The following is a 12,287-nucleotide window of genomic DNA, read 5'->3' as shown; positions in this document are numbered from 1 at the left end:
AATCACAACGTTGTACACCTGAAACTAGCATAATATTGTATGTTTACTGTAATTTAAAAATAAAAAAATTAGGGGCCAGACAGCACTAGAGAGAGAAATAAGTATTCTCACTCTCTGCAGCATCTAGTGAGGCACCTGGTAGAGAATTCCATTCAATAAATGTTTGTCTCAACAAATCTCCTTACCTTTAAAATTTTTACTTGAATCTATGCTGACAAACACCACACAGTCAAATACCTAGTCAAATATAGCCTGGTCGAGTAGTACTTCTTGGTATAATTTAATGAGTTTATAAGAAAGCATTTACAAAAAACTTACACTGTTGTGAAGTAAAAAGAACTCACTTTAATATACACATTTTCACTTCTCTTAATTCAACATTGATTTCTACTATGCATGCATTCCCATTTAGTTTGACTTGCTTCATATTTGTTTATTCCCAATATGCAGCAACCTTCAATGAGACAGTAGTTCACCTAAACTGTTTTTCTTAAAGATTACAATGAGCCTTGTCCTCGAAGCATTTTATGAACTTTAACATTTTCAACGAGCCCTATGAGGCTGCTCAGCATGGTGATTGTTCCCTGAAATTTCCTATTTGGAAGATGGAAAAACAGACTAGGGATCTTCCCCAGTCTCCTGGTTGCTTATATTCATATCACGGCACAGTTGGGTAAGTAATAGAGACTGAATAATAAGAAAATCTCCAAACACAGCTGGGTGAGATGGCTTCATTTCTAGAAAGTACACCAAATCGTTATAACCTTCCTAATGGTGATTTGTTCCAGGGTTCTTTCGATACTTCGGAAGGGAAATACTAATCTGTGTGCACAGTACTCGTTTATGGTATTATTAGTTTTCTTCTCCAGCCATTGTTCAATGGTGAGGTGATTTATTGGACTTGCTGCAGAATCGGAAGCATGAAGATGTCTTTTACGATCTGACTCGGTGACGGCCTTCTCATTTCCTGCCAAATGGATCAGACCACACTTTCAACCCTACGAAAGAAACATGAATGAAAACAGGATTCGTTTTTAAACTTCCTACCATTTCCCTCCACCCCTAACAAATAAAATGACGTCAGCTTGAGTTGTGCCACTGACGTGCAATGTGACAGCAGGGCAAGCTGCCGGCGCCCTGAGATGGAAAGGCTGAAGCCATGGCAGCCAGGACAGACTTTTAAATGGCTCAGAAATTGCCCCTCAACAGGAAGATATGTATCTGGCCTAGTTAAAAAACAACTCAATAAAAAAGAATGTTGCCACAGATTACAAGATTTTGGGTTAATAAGCTGGAAACCTCTCATTCTCAGCCAACTTGGATCATCTCAACGTAACTAACCATCCAGCCATAAAGGGAACTTTTGAGCTTTTGTATAAAGCAGAATCCCACATCAATTAAAATAGCTCACAAGTAAATAGTATTTTCCCACGAGGGTAGTGTTTAAATGGGTGCTTGTAAATAAGTCTGCAAAACAGCTATTCACACTACATATTGAATTGCACGTTACATTTTTATGCCCACTTATCAAGTGCAAAAGAGGAACGTGCAAACTTGCAAAAAGTATTCTGGAGTAAAATATTAAAATGACATCTTGGGGTGGCACCTATAAAGTGGCAACTGTTGTGAAATAAATAGCACAATCACAATCTAGCCTCTAAACTGAATCGATTTCTCCCATTGCAAAGCAGACATGCCTTCCCCCCACACACAACAGTACAAATGAGACTTTGTTTTGGTTTTTAAGTTTACCTGGTGGCTGTACATCTTCTTGAACAATACCAGCTCGATTTACGGCTTGTTCCTTCTCTGAGAAACACAACAGAAATGACTATTTAGCAAGGAGGGAGGGCAGTGGTGGTGGCAATCTTTGATTTTACATGGGACAATGACAGGAGACAATTAGAAACCAATATATATGTGAGTGCTATTAAATTCAGTGACACCATTACGCAAAGCTTTTAGGTTTGGAAGTTAGATCCTATAACCAAAAGACTGGGTACTTGCAGTAAAAGAAAGAAAGCCATACTTCAAAAGAAAAGCTCCCAACTAACATCTTTTCTGTGTGAACTCAGCATTTTTGAAAAGGCAACAAAACAACAGAAAAAGAACAATTTTGAAAGAACTGGTGGGCGTGATATTAAGAGGGGAAGGCTGCTGAATTGAAGGGACAAGTACAATTAACAAGAAAATGATGTAGTTTACATGTCTAAAATGTATTCCACTGAAGGACAAGGCCCAGAGCTAAATATGCTATGTTTTTGATAGGAAATAGAGCAGAAAATTAATCTTTGGGTGGGTGGCTTTCGTTTGGGTAATTGAAGTTTCCCTAATTGATTGCAGGTGCTGTGCCAATTAAAAAGCGTGTTTTAGCTACAGCAGCTTAGCGGATCTCTAGCAGATCTCTTTGGAGATGTCCAACAGGCAAGGGCCAAGAGAAATTGAGCATTTTATATCTGTGGGCTTCAAGCACTCTGACACATCTTTCTAAGTGATTTAGAATAAACCCCAGGCCTGTGAAAACAAAGACTTATTATTTTAAGTATCTTGACAAACAAATGGCGGCTTTTCAGGAGAAGGACTTGGAGCCAAAGGATGTTTACTACTAAATTATAGTAATTAAATGTTGCAATCCGACCTTTGTTTTAATCAGGCTGACAGTGTTTCTTTAAATCCACATTTAGCTCTTATTTAATCTTAGGCCGCTTGCTTTATTCTGGCCTCTGGCTTCTCATAAAGTACACATGCATAAAGATACAAGAAATAGGGTTTTGCCAAATCGAATATTCATTGAATTTGCTTCTCCAGCAAAGTGACAGAAAGTCAATCCTAAGTGACCTACCTGATACTTTCATCAATGCTAAGTTTTGCTTTGGCAAATAAAACATTGAGCAATAGGGATTATGCGAATCTCGATAGCCAATTCTAAGAGAGACAGAGAGAAGACAGAGCATAATGAAGCCCATTACAGACAACAGCCGACTGCTCCCACTGGGCCCCTCTGAAAAGCCACAGGTGAACTGCAACCAAGATCCCCGGGACGGAGATATACCCAAGACCTCTTCCATCTAGAGCGGATGAGCACGGAGTCGCTAGGGTGTCGGGCTTTCTCAAAGAACTCAACACAAAAGGTGATCTCATTTCCCAGGACGTTCAAGTCCTGGAGAATGGAGCCCTACAACACACCATCAACAAAGTATGGATGTGTCTCAAACATGCTCTTAGGAAACGCCAATCACTGATTGTGCCAGGGACACAGAGAGATAATTTCCCACACCTAAAAGGTCCATTCTCCAGTATTATAGAAGAGGGAAGTTTTTTTTTTTATATATAACTGATTGCATTCTAGACCTAGGGATGTAAGAAAATCAGACACCCTGGTGTACTGAACACATTCTACAGAGGCAGGTACTGCAGCGCCACAGCTGGCAGATGGCCAAACATCCAAGGAAGCTGACTTTCTGTGGCAAGGAGAGAATACCTAATGGGTTTGCACCTCTTGTAACGCAATGGAGAACTCAGTGAAGAGAAAGGAGTCCCTGCCTTCACACTTCCTTGCTAATTGCTAATGATGTTGGAGAGAGGCTGAGGATTTATTTTAAATAGGCCATAATCTCCTATAATCCTTGTCCTTATGCAATCACTTTTTTTTGTGTGTGTGGCTTGGATAGGCGATTTAAACCGATTTGCTGAACCAGTTCCTACCGAGTGATAACCGGTATTAGCATCCCATCTACGTCCCCTGGTTCTTTAATCCATTAATGTTTTATAAATATTCTAAGGCCAAAGCAGTCTTACATAAATTCATGATATGACACAAAGACACTGTTTGTGAATGCGGAATATGCTAAAAGGAAAACAAACTGGTCCCTCAGGATTTAGCAAGTGCATCTTGATGAGGTTGACAGTGAGGTTTCTATTTTGTTATGATGAGAGAAATAGCAAATGTTTCTAAACCTCAGGAAAAGGACATCGCACGAGGGAGTCGCGGTGTGACTACCAACAGATCAGGAGAAGCTAATTACTGACTTTTCAGTGGTAAGCGTGTTGCTATCAGGAGCACAATGATTCAAACGCAAATATGCGGCACTGGGCCTGGTGCTTTGCAAGGCTGGTTAGAAAAGTCCCCATTCCCGTGTCTCAGCAAGCCCGACTCTGCCCCCTGGTGCTAAGGCAGTGGTGTGATTTGTAGTTTTAATTGAGGATCATTATCTCCAGTCAGAGGGCCAAGGTCTGTTATTAAACTGGTGATGCACGCAGACCAGCAGACTTTTGCATGGTAGTAAAAGAATCCACCTAAGTCTTTGAAAATGAAAACGTATCTTTATATTTACGTCCATATTGTCCAGGTGTAGAAAATGACCTCAGGACTCCCCGCCCCCATCTCCTCCTGCCAATAAACAGTTAAAATAAAAGCAACTGGCAACCTCAGTAATTGTACAAATGGCAACATTTGAATATAGACTGGATATTAGATAACAGTATTGTATCGACATTAAAGTTCCTGGATTGGATAATTGCATTGTGATTATGTAAGAGAATGTCCCTATTCTCAGCAAACACATGTTGAAGTGTTTCGGAATGAAAGCTGACAATGTCTTCACCTTACCGTTAAGCGGTTCAGCCAGACAACAACCATAATTCTATTATATGTATATACAATTATATATACACATATGTATCTATATGTGCACGTGTGTACAGATATGTTACATTTTACATATAGGGGGAGAAAGCAAATGCAGCAAAAGGTTGACTGGTAAATCTAGGTGAAGGTATACGGGAATTTATTACACAATTCTCATGTCTTTTCTGTTGGTTTGTTTCTTTTTTTTAATAATAAAAATACACAACTGCAAAACAAGTATAAGGATGTCCAACAACATTGTGACTGTTCCACGTTAATTACTTCAAAGTGGCTTTTTAAAAGTAGCAAAAGTAAAATTTAAAAAACGCTTTCTCAGGGCTCCCATTTGGGGCTGTGGCCGAGACACACATATCATCTAGGTGTGCACCGGGGTAATCCAGAACCAGACACGCACTGGTGGCGAGTGGGAACCAGCAGCTGAGGGCGACCAAATGGCCACAGGAAGCAGTGGCCCCTCCCAATCCCGTAAACACTTGTGTTACCTCACCGGAGAGTCTAGTTGAATCCAGGAAGCTATGTAATGCCAGTGAGAAAATAAGATGTTAGTCTGTCTGTGCATCTTATTTGACTCTATGGTGAAAGGAATAAAAAGCATATTCTAAGCACCTGGCCTGTAACAGGGAAAATGCCCTTCTGGTAAGAATCATTTCCATATCAAGCGATTTCTTGTAACCCTATCCAGACTCTGTACAATAGACTTAGCTGGGAGCAGCAAGGAGCAGCAAACCACAAAACCGAGACGTAGGAGAGGTCCTCACAGCTCTTCCACAGAACCTTTCGTTTTGCTGTTAAACACTCCTTGCTGTCAGGTAAGATTAAGCAAAAGATAAGGTTGGGGAGCTCGGGTCTAGTGTCCATCCAGCAATTAATGTGCTAAATGACCTCGGACAAGTCACCTAAATGAGGACTTAAAGGAGCACAGGATTTCGGGCAAAACTATGATTTTTATGCATCTGAACATCTAATTAAAGTTAAAAATGAACAGGATCGCAGAACATGATCTTATTCGGTCTCATTTCACAGGTTGGCCTAAAACGCTTGTTGGTTTTAAAAGGCCATAGTCAGGATCACTGCCTAGTTTTCCGATACAAACACAGATTAGGCTTCAAGTACAGCCCCTGTACTCCTCCCTGCACCTGGGCTCTTCAGATAAGCCCTGCTGTGCCAACAGGGTGAGAGCTAAAAGCAGCACTGGGGATTCCTTCCGAAAGCACAGTGGTCTCCACACTGCCGGTCTGGGATCACTGACCACCAACGCCAACTGCCATCTCCCCAGTGAGTGCCCATTTCGGTACCGAGACAGCACGTGTAGAACTGACCTTGTACTTTCTGCAACGCTGAGTCGAATCTGGCTGAGTTAGGACAAGAGCTGAGGATCACACTGTATGTCAACATGAAATCCAATGAGGAATCTCGTGAGAGGGGGCTCGCCTGGTTTTAAAGCAGGGAAGATCCCTTTGGCTTTATTTTACCTAAGCAGCCTTCCTCTTTTCTGCTGACTTGTGGCTTATTCCAGAGAGGCCCTGGAACCTACCTGCCCCGACATCCGGACTGGCCAGCATGAGTCAGGCTGGCCCAGCTGAATAGCCCACTGACGTGAGCTCGAGCCCTGCGTGGCCTTGGCTCCTCCCTTGCCAGCCACTTCTCAAGGCCTGAGTGTGTGCCCTGCCCTTCCGAGAACTGTGGGCTTCTAGGTCTTCCCAGAATCCTGGGGAATACAAATGAGGGATGGTCAGAAGAGGAAGTCCCAAGAAGAGAGGCTAAGGGGAGTGGCTGAAAGGCAGGAGCCAAAGAGCACAGCCAGGAGGACTGGAGAAGGGGCTGGTCTCAGAAGACCAGGGAAAAGAGGGTTTCAAGGAGGGAGGGGCTGGCCAGTGGTTGTGCCTCTCACTCACAGATGACAGGGCTTCTACATTAGAAAGAGAACAGAAGGCACCACCTGGAAGCACCACAACGTCCCAACATCAGACCTACTGTAGCTGCAGCCATACCTGCCCGCCCTCCTGAGCTGGCGGCACAGGTGTCCTGCCTTGTGTCCAAGCCTCTCTTCTCCACCTGATCTCAAGATCTCACGCCACCTCCCACTCGACGGATGGTCTCTCTCCAGCATCTTTCTTTGCTCAGAGACTCTCCTGGCTCTCCCAGCTCTCTAGGCCAAAATTAAAACAAGACTCCCCCTCACCTCTTGACGTGCTGTGAATACTTTGTCATTCTCCTCCCCGTATAGCCAAACAGCTTTCGTCAATTTAATACACCATTTACTCTTCAATCCACTGCAATCTGCTTTCTGCCCACTACCAAACCGCTGAAAGCGTTAACAAATGACCTATGACCTTTACCCTTGTTTGATAAAGGTAATGGATAGTTTCATTCTTATCTTCCTGCCTCCAAGAAGCCTAACCCTGCTTCTTTTCATGAAGAGTTGTCTTCATGGGACTTGTTTTAATCCTCTCTCTCTGGTTGCCCTTCTTGGTCTCCCCTGAGGGCCCCCCTCCCCCCGACTGCTTGCTCTTCACACAGTGTTCACCGCCAGCTCGTCTTCCAACGCGATGCTGCCTGGGAGCCCTGACCTCCCATGACTCTGATCCCCATCCAGTGCTGATGACACTGCATCTCTAGCTCCAGCTTAGATCCAGGATCTCAGCCCCAGGCTGGCGTATCCCACTGCCTACGGGAAACCTCCCCGAGCACATCGCCACACCTACAACTCAGTACGTCCCCAAGTGAACTAGTTCGTCCCCTCACCCCCAAAACTGCTTCCTTCTTGTCTCTTAGTAAATGACAAAGACCACCATTCATCTCCTCAGCTGCTGGAGCCAGATAATTGAGTGCCATTCTCCTCCCTGGCTCACTCTTACCATCTGACTCATCAGTCACAACCCCCAATACTTCTTCCAGTCACATACCAACCTCTCCCCACCCTCCAGTGGCCACAGGAAGTACAGCCTTCCTGTACCTGGCCGTGCCTCCAGCCTTGACCTTTCCAGCCCCTCCTTCACATTACAGTGACGTCTGGAGAGTGAATCTCATCACCTCATTCTCCAGATTGAAATACGTCTGGGATCCTCCACTGGCTGGACTCTGAGGACAGCAGGGAGTTATTGAAGTATTTTAATCAAGTGAGATAATCAAATTCAAAGAACAAAGGGCATGACAATAAACTTTTCAACAGCCACAGCAGAAGACCCGGAGTTCTATATTTTTTCGGACAAAAACAATGAATTCTCCCGGTTACAAATTCTCACCAAAGAAATATTAACAGATGTATTTCAGAATGAAGAAAACTGAAACTAGAAAGGAGTTAGATGCAAGGACTGCTGAGTAAAGAATGTGGGTAAAGAGAAACAACCAATGACTGTGTAAAACACGGTGGTTGAGGGAGTAATAAACTCCAAGCAGGACTGAACTTGAACTTATACCGGAGACGTGTGGGGGAGGCTAAGGCAGTCTAGGGTCTTTGTCTGTTTCATAGGAGGGGAAAGCCATTGACTAACTTGAAACAATAATCATAAAGTAGCAAACATAGAATGTAAAACTTTCACACTATGTAGGAGAGGGAGAAAAATAAAGAAGGCTTGAAGGCAGAAAAAGGAGCAAAAACGAAGTATAGAAATAAACTAATAGAAAACAAAAAATAAAATGGAGAAAAAAATGTAAATATTATCAGTAAACATAATAAATGAAAATGAACTCAATCCAACAGTTAGATGATCAGATTGGATTAAAAAATCCAGCTGAGGGTGGTTATAAGGCATAAGAGCAAAGAAAGGCTGACTATAAGAGGATTGATATACCAGGAAAATACTAACCAAAAGAGAGTTGGTAACTATAATATCAGATAAAGTGGGGGAGGAATATTTGGGATAAAGAAGACCCCTCTATAATGATAATTAGAAACAATTCTCTAGAATATTCTAGATTGTGCGTACCTAATAACATGGCCTCAACATACCATGTTTCCCTGAAAATAAGACCTAGCCAGACAATCAGCTCTAATGCATCTTTTGGAGCAAAAATTAATATGAGACCCAGTATTATATTATATCGTATCATATTATAATAGACCAGGTCTTATAGTAAAATAAGACCTGTTTGTATTATATTATATGATGTCATATTTTATTATACCAGGTCTTATAGTAAAATAAGACCAGGTCTTATATTAATTTTTGCTCCAAAAGACACATTAGAGCTGATTGTCCAGCTAGGTCTTATTTTCGGGGAAACACGGTATCTAAATAACAGAATTAAGAAGCTTGATCTGTGATCAACATATATAGAACCTGTACCCAACAACCAGAGAACTTGTATACATCATTCCAAGCACACAGAAAACATTTGCAAAAATTGAACTCGTTTGTCCTTTTACCCCCAAATCTGCTTCCTGTACTAAGCCACAAAGCAAATCTTCACCAATATCAAAGAATCAAAATCATATAGTCCACATTCTTTGACTACAGATACAAATAAGGTGGAAATTAGCAAGAAAATAACCAGAAAGACCACCGTGGCTGCTGGTAGAGAATGGGTAGTAGGTGGGCCTGGTGGAAACAGGGAGACCAGCTCAGTGTCCAAGGGGTGGGCAGGGGAAGTGGTTAGGACAAAGGTGCAGTGAGACAGAGAAGTGCTGTCTTGCGTGGTCGGTCATGTACACTGGCACCTAACAGTGTCAGGTACAGGAATTACTAAAATTCAATTTTTTAAAAAATGAAAAGCTCAATAAATGCTAGTTGGATGTGCTGAAATGAACTGAAACCCCATCCTCCCAGCACAGTCATGAACACCTCACCTGCCTGCATCCCAGTTTACTGCCAGGCCAGCCAGCCCTGGGTCTGTCCACCTGCTTAAAACTCCTCGTCTCACATTCCTGCCCTTGTGGCTCCTTGTTTTTTAAAATGTTTTTTATGGGATGCCTAATATAAGACAATACTAGGTGTTTCCACACCTGTTATCTCAGTAAATACACCCCAAAATCTGTAAATTCAGTCCTATAAACTCCACTGCTACAGATGAGGAAACAGGCTGAGCTCAGAGAAGTACTTACCTTAAGGTCCTAATCTAGACCCTCATCTGCTTTATTTCCTTTTCTCACTCCCTTTGAGCGGCAGTAGGGAGTCATGGTGTAGTGAATAAGGGCACTGGTCCAAATCCCAGATCTGCGACTCATCGGCTGTGGGTCCTTGTACAAGTTACTTCACTGTTCCATACCCCGGTGTGTCCATACATAAAATGGGGTGATACTCACACAGTAGCTAGCCCAAAGGGTTGCTATGAGAACTAAATGGGTTAATATGTATGAAGTGCTTGGAAAAGTGCCAGACATATAGTAAACTTTAAATAAATACTAGCTGTTTAGTATTATTTATCTTTTTAAAGAATCAGTTATGACTCTCAGATAAGAGTTGGCCAAATTAATTAAAATTGAACCCAGAAAGTGGACAGGTGTAGACTGTCTTCCAGTTAAAACGCAGGTATTGTGGTCACACTCACTAAATGTTCGCTTAAAAGGCCTGATTTGTCTCAAGCGACTCAGACAACCATAGATGCTAGAGACTCCCTAGAAATCATTGCTGGGATACAAGGCACAAACCAGACCTTGATCATCTGATCTAGACCAGGACTTCTCAACTTTGCCATCATTCACATTTTGGGCTGGGTAGTTCTGTCACGAGGGTCTCTCCTGTGCATTGCAAAGTCTAGCAGCATCCCTGACCACTAGCTGCTACATGGCAGTAGCCCACTCACACCACCCCACCCTACCCCCAGTGGTGACAAGCAAGAATGTCTCCAGATAGAACCAAATGTCCCCCTGGGGCACAAAAATCACCACCAGCTGAGAGCCACTCTGCTAGCCTTCAAAACTGAAACTTTTCTAGTGGTATCCAAAGCAGACCTCCTTGTTCCAAGTTCAATTCTAGAGGCCACCATAAAAGCCTGGGGCAGGGATCCAATAAGGAAAGATGACGGAGATAAGATTATGCAGGGCTTCACACAGCCTTATTTACCCCCCATGCATAGTGCATAGGCTGGAAGGCAGAATGCACAGAGGCCATTTAAATCCTGGCTGACTGAAAAGAAGCTACAAGGAAATATGAGTGTATTTAAAATGCTCTGCCTCAAGAAACCAAATGTTGTAGCATTTGTAATGGGCAGAGCATTTAAACGGAGCTTTCGCCTTCAAATCACCAAGCTTTCAGCCTCTGCTAATATTCTCAAGGGGCAGGGTTGGCCCTCTTCCATCTTCAAGATGATTCAGGTTTCCTGGAGAACAAAATGAGTCTCTAATGCCTAATATTTTCTCCCTGACAGATGGCTTCAGATGTATCAAAGTGCTAATCCTTGCTGAGGTGTAAGTCTCAAGGAAGGAGAGTTTGGCTTTTAGAATGATAGGACTTGAATGATTAAGGAGGAAAATTACTCCCGGGATATTCACCATTGTCATGTGAGCAACCAGCTTAAAATGAAGACAGTGGAATCTGAAAAAAGATTAGAGAAAAGAGGAAAAACTCAAAACCCAGGTTAACAGTTTAGGTTTGAAACATTTTTGCCGAAAGACATCTCGGAGTGGAAACGAAGTTGCCAATAAAAAAACTTCAAGCTCACGATGATTAGGGTTGCATCTGCCTCCCCCCAACATCACCATTCCGTTTCGGTGTGCAAAAGCTCCGGAGACAGGCTCCTGGGTTGTAATATTTACCTTGCCACTCACTAGCTGTGTGACCTTGGGCATGTTGCACAGCCCCTCTGAGCCTGTTTCCGCGCCTGTACAACAGGCAGCAGCACCTACCTCAAGGTGAGGTTGTGGAAACTAAACGATCCAATGTAGTATGCCTGACCTGACACGTGGTACGCGTTCCGTGAATGTTTTTAACTATAAGTATGAACTAGTATTTAGGGTTGACCTGCTCTGTGCAGACCGCTTTCCTGACAACTTTTGAGTCTCACGGGAGGCTAGGTGGTTTTATTTTTAGATATAGAAATAGTTATGTATAGCTGAGGATGCTGAGGGTCCGAGAAATTGAGTCCCTTGTCCACGGTCACAAAACTGCGCACAGCAGAATTCGAACCCAGGTCAGCCTGACTCCCGAGCCAAGATCTTCCGAAGCCCCCACGTGGACATGACGGGGGGCGTGGGGTGAGTTACTAGGACTAGATCAGCACGCTGGGTCAGAGGTAACTCACGGTACTCCTCCGGCCGCATTAGGGGCCGGAAGTAGATGGGGTAGAAGGCGGCGCCGATCAGGGAGATGAAGCCGCCGAAAATGAGCGCAGTCCGCAGGTTCCGGGACATGGCGCCCGCCAGGCACTGCCCTGACCCGCTAAGAGCCCTGCTCTCTCGGAATCACGCCTCGCGCCGGCCAGGCCGTGACCCCGCGGGGAAGAGGCGGAGCAGCTTTCGCTTCCGGGCCTTGGGGGGCTGGGCTGGGGAGTGGGGCGGGGCGATGTGCGAGGGGTGGAGCCAGAGGCGGGAATTGGGCCCTGGGTGGAGCTGGGGCAGGTGGGGCGGGGCCTTGGTGCCCGGGCACCGCCTCCCCTGCTGTCCCTCGCCGCGCGCTGCGACCGCGGAGCGTGCAAGAGGTGGTTTGAGAGTGGAGCTTTGGTTGCGGTGGATTCTGCGGACCGTGTTCTGCCTGCTCCC

General features: G+C 44.0%; 1 protein-coding gene across 2 annotated transcripts; it reads right to left on the bottom strand.

Annotated features, from left to right (window-relative positions):
* Positions 1 to 264: 264 nt before the first annotated feature.
* Positions 265 to 12,069, bottom strand: SMIM20 (small integral membrane protein 20). 2 transcript variants are annotated; one of them, XR_002138393.2, is made up of 4 exons: positions 11,831 to 12,069; positions 11,082 to 11,124; positions 1,753 to 1,809; positions 265 to 998 (listed from the first exon to the last, which is right to left on the bottom strand). XR_002138393.2 is itself a non-coding variant. In XM_019743912.2 (3 exons), exons 1-3 carry the CDS (start codon positions 11,937 to 11,939, stop codon positions 961 to 963), a joined length of 204 nt encoding a protein of 67 aa, XP_019599471.1. In that variant the 5' UTR covers positions 11,940 to 12,056; the 3' UTR covers positions 265 to 960. The 2 variants fall into 2 exon arrangements, 1 of the variants encoding a protein (XP_019599471.1); XM_019743912.2 differs by lacking the exon at positions 11,082 to 11,124 and having other exon boundaries at positions 11,831 to 12,056.
* Between the last annotated feature and the right edge of the window lie 218 nt (positions 12,070 to 12,287).

Source organism: Rhinolophus sinicus, linkage group LG02 (assembly GCF_036562045.2).
Source record: "Rhinolophus sinicus isolate RSC01 linkage group LG02, ASM3656204v1, whole genome shotgun sequence".
Classification (NCBI taxonomy): Eukaryota; Metazoa; Chordata; class Mammalia; order Chiroptera; family Rhinolophidae; genus Rhinolophus; species Rhinolophus sinicus.
This window is presented reverse-complemented; position numbering and strand designations above follow the sequence as displayed.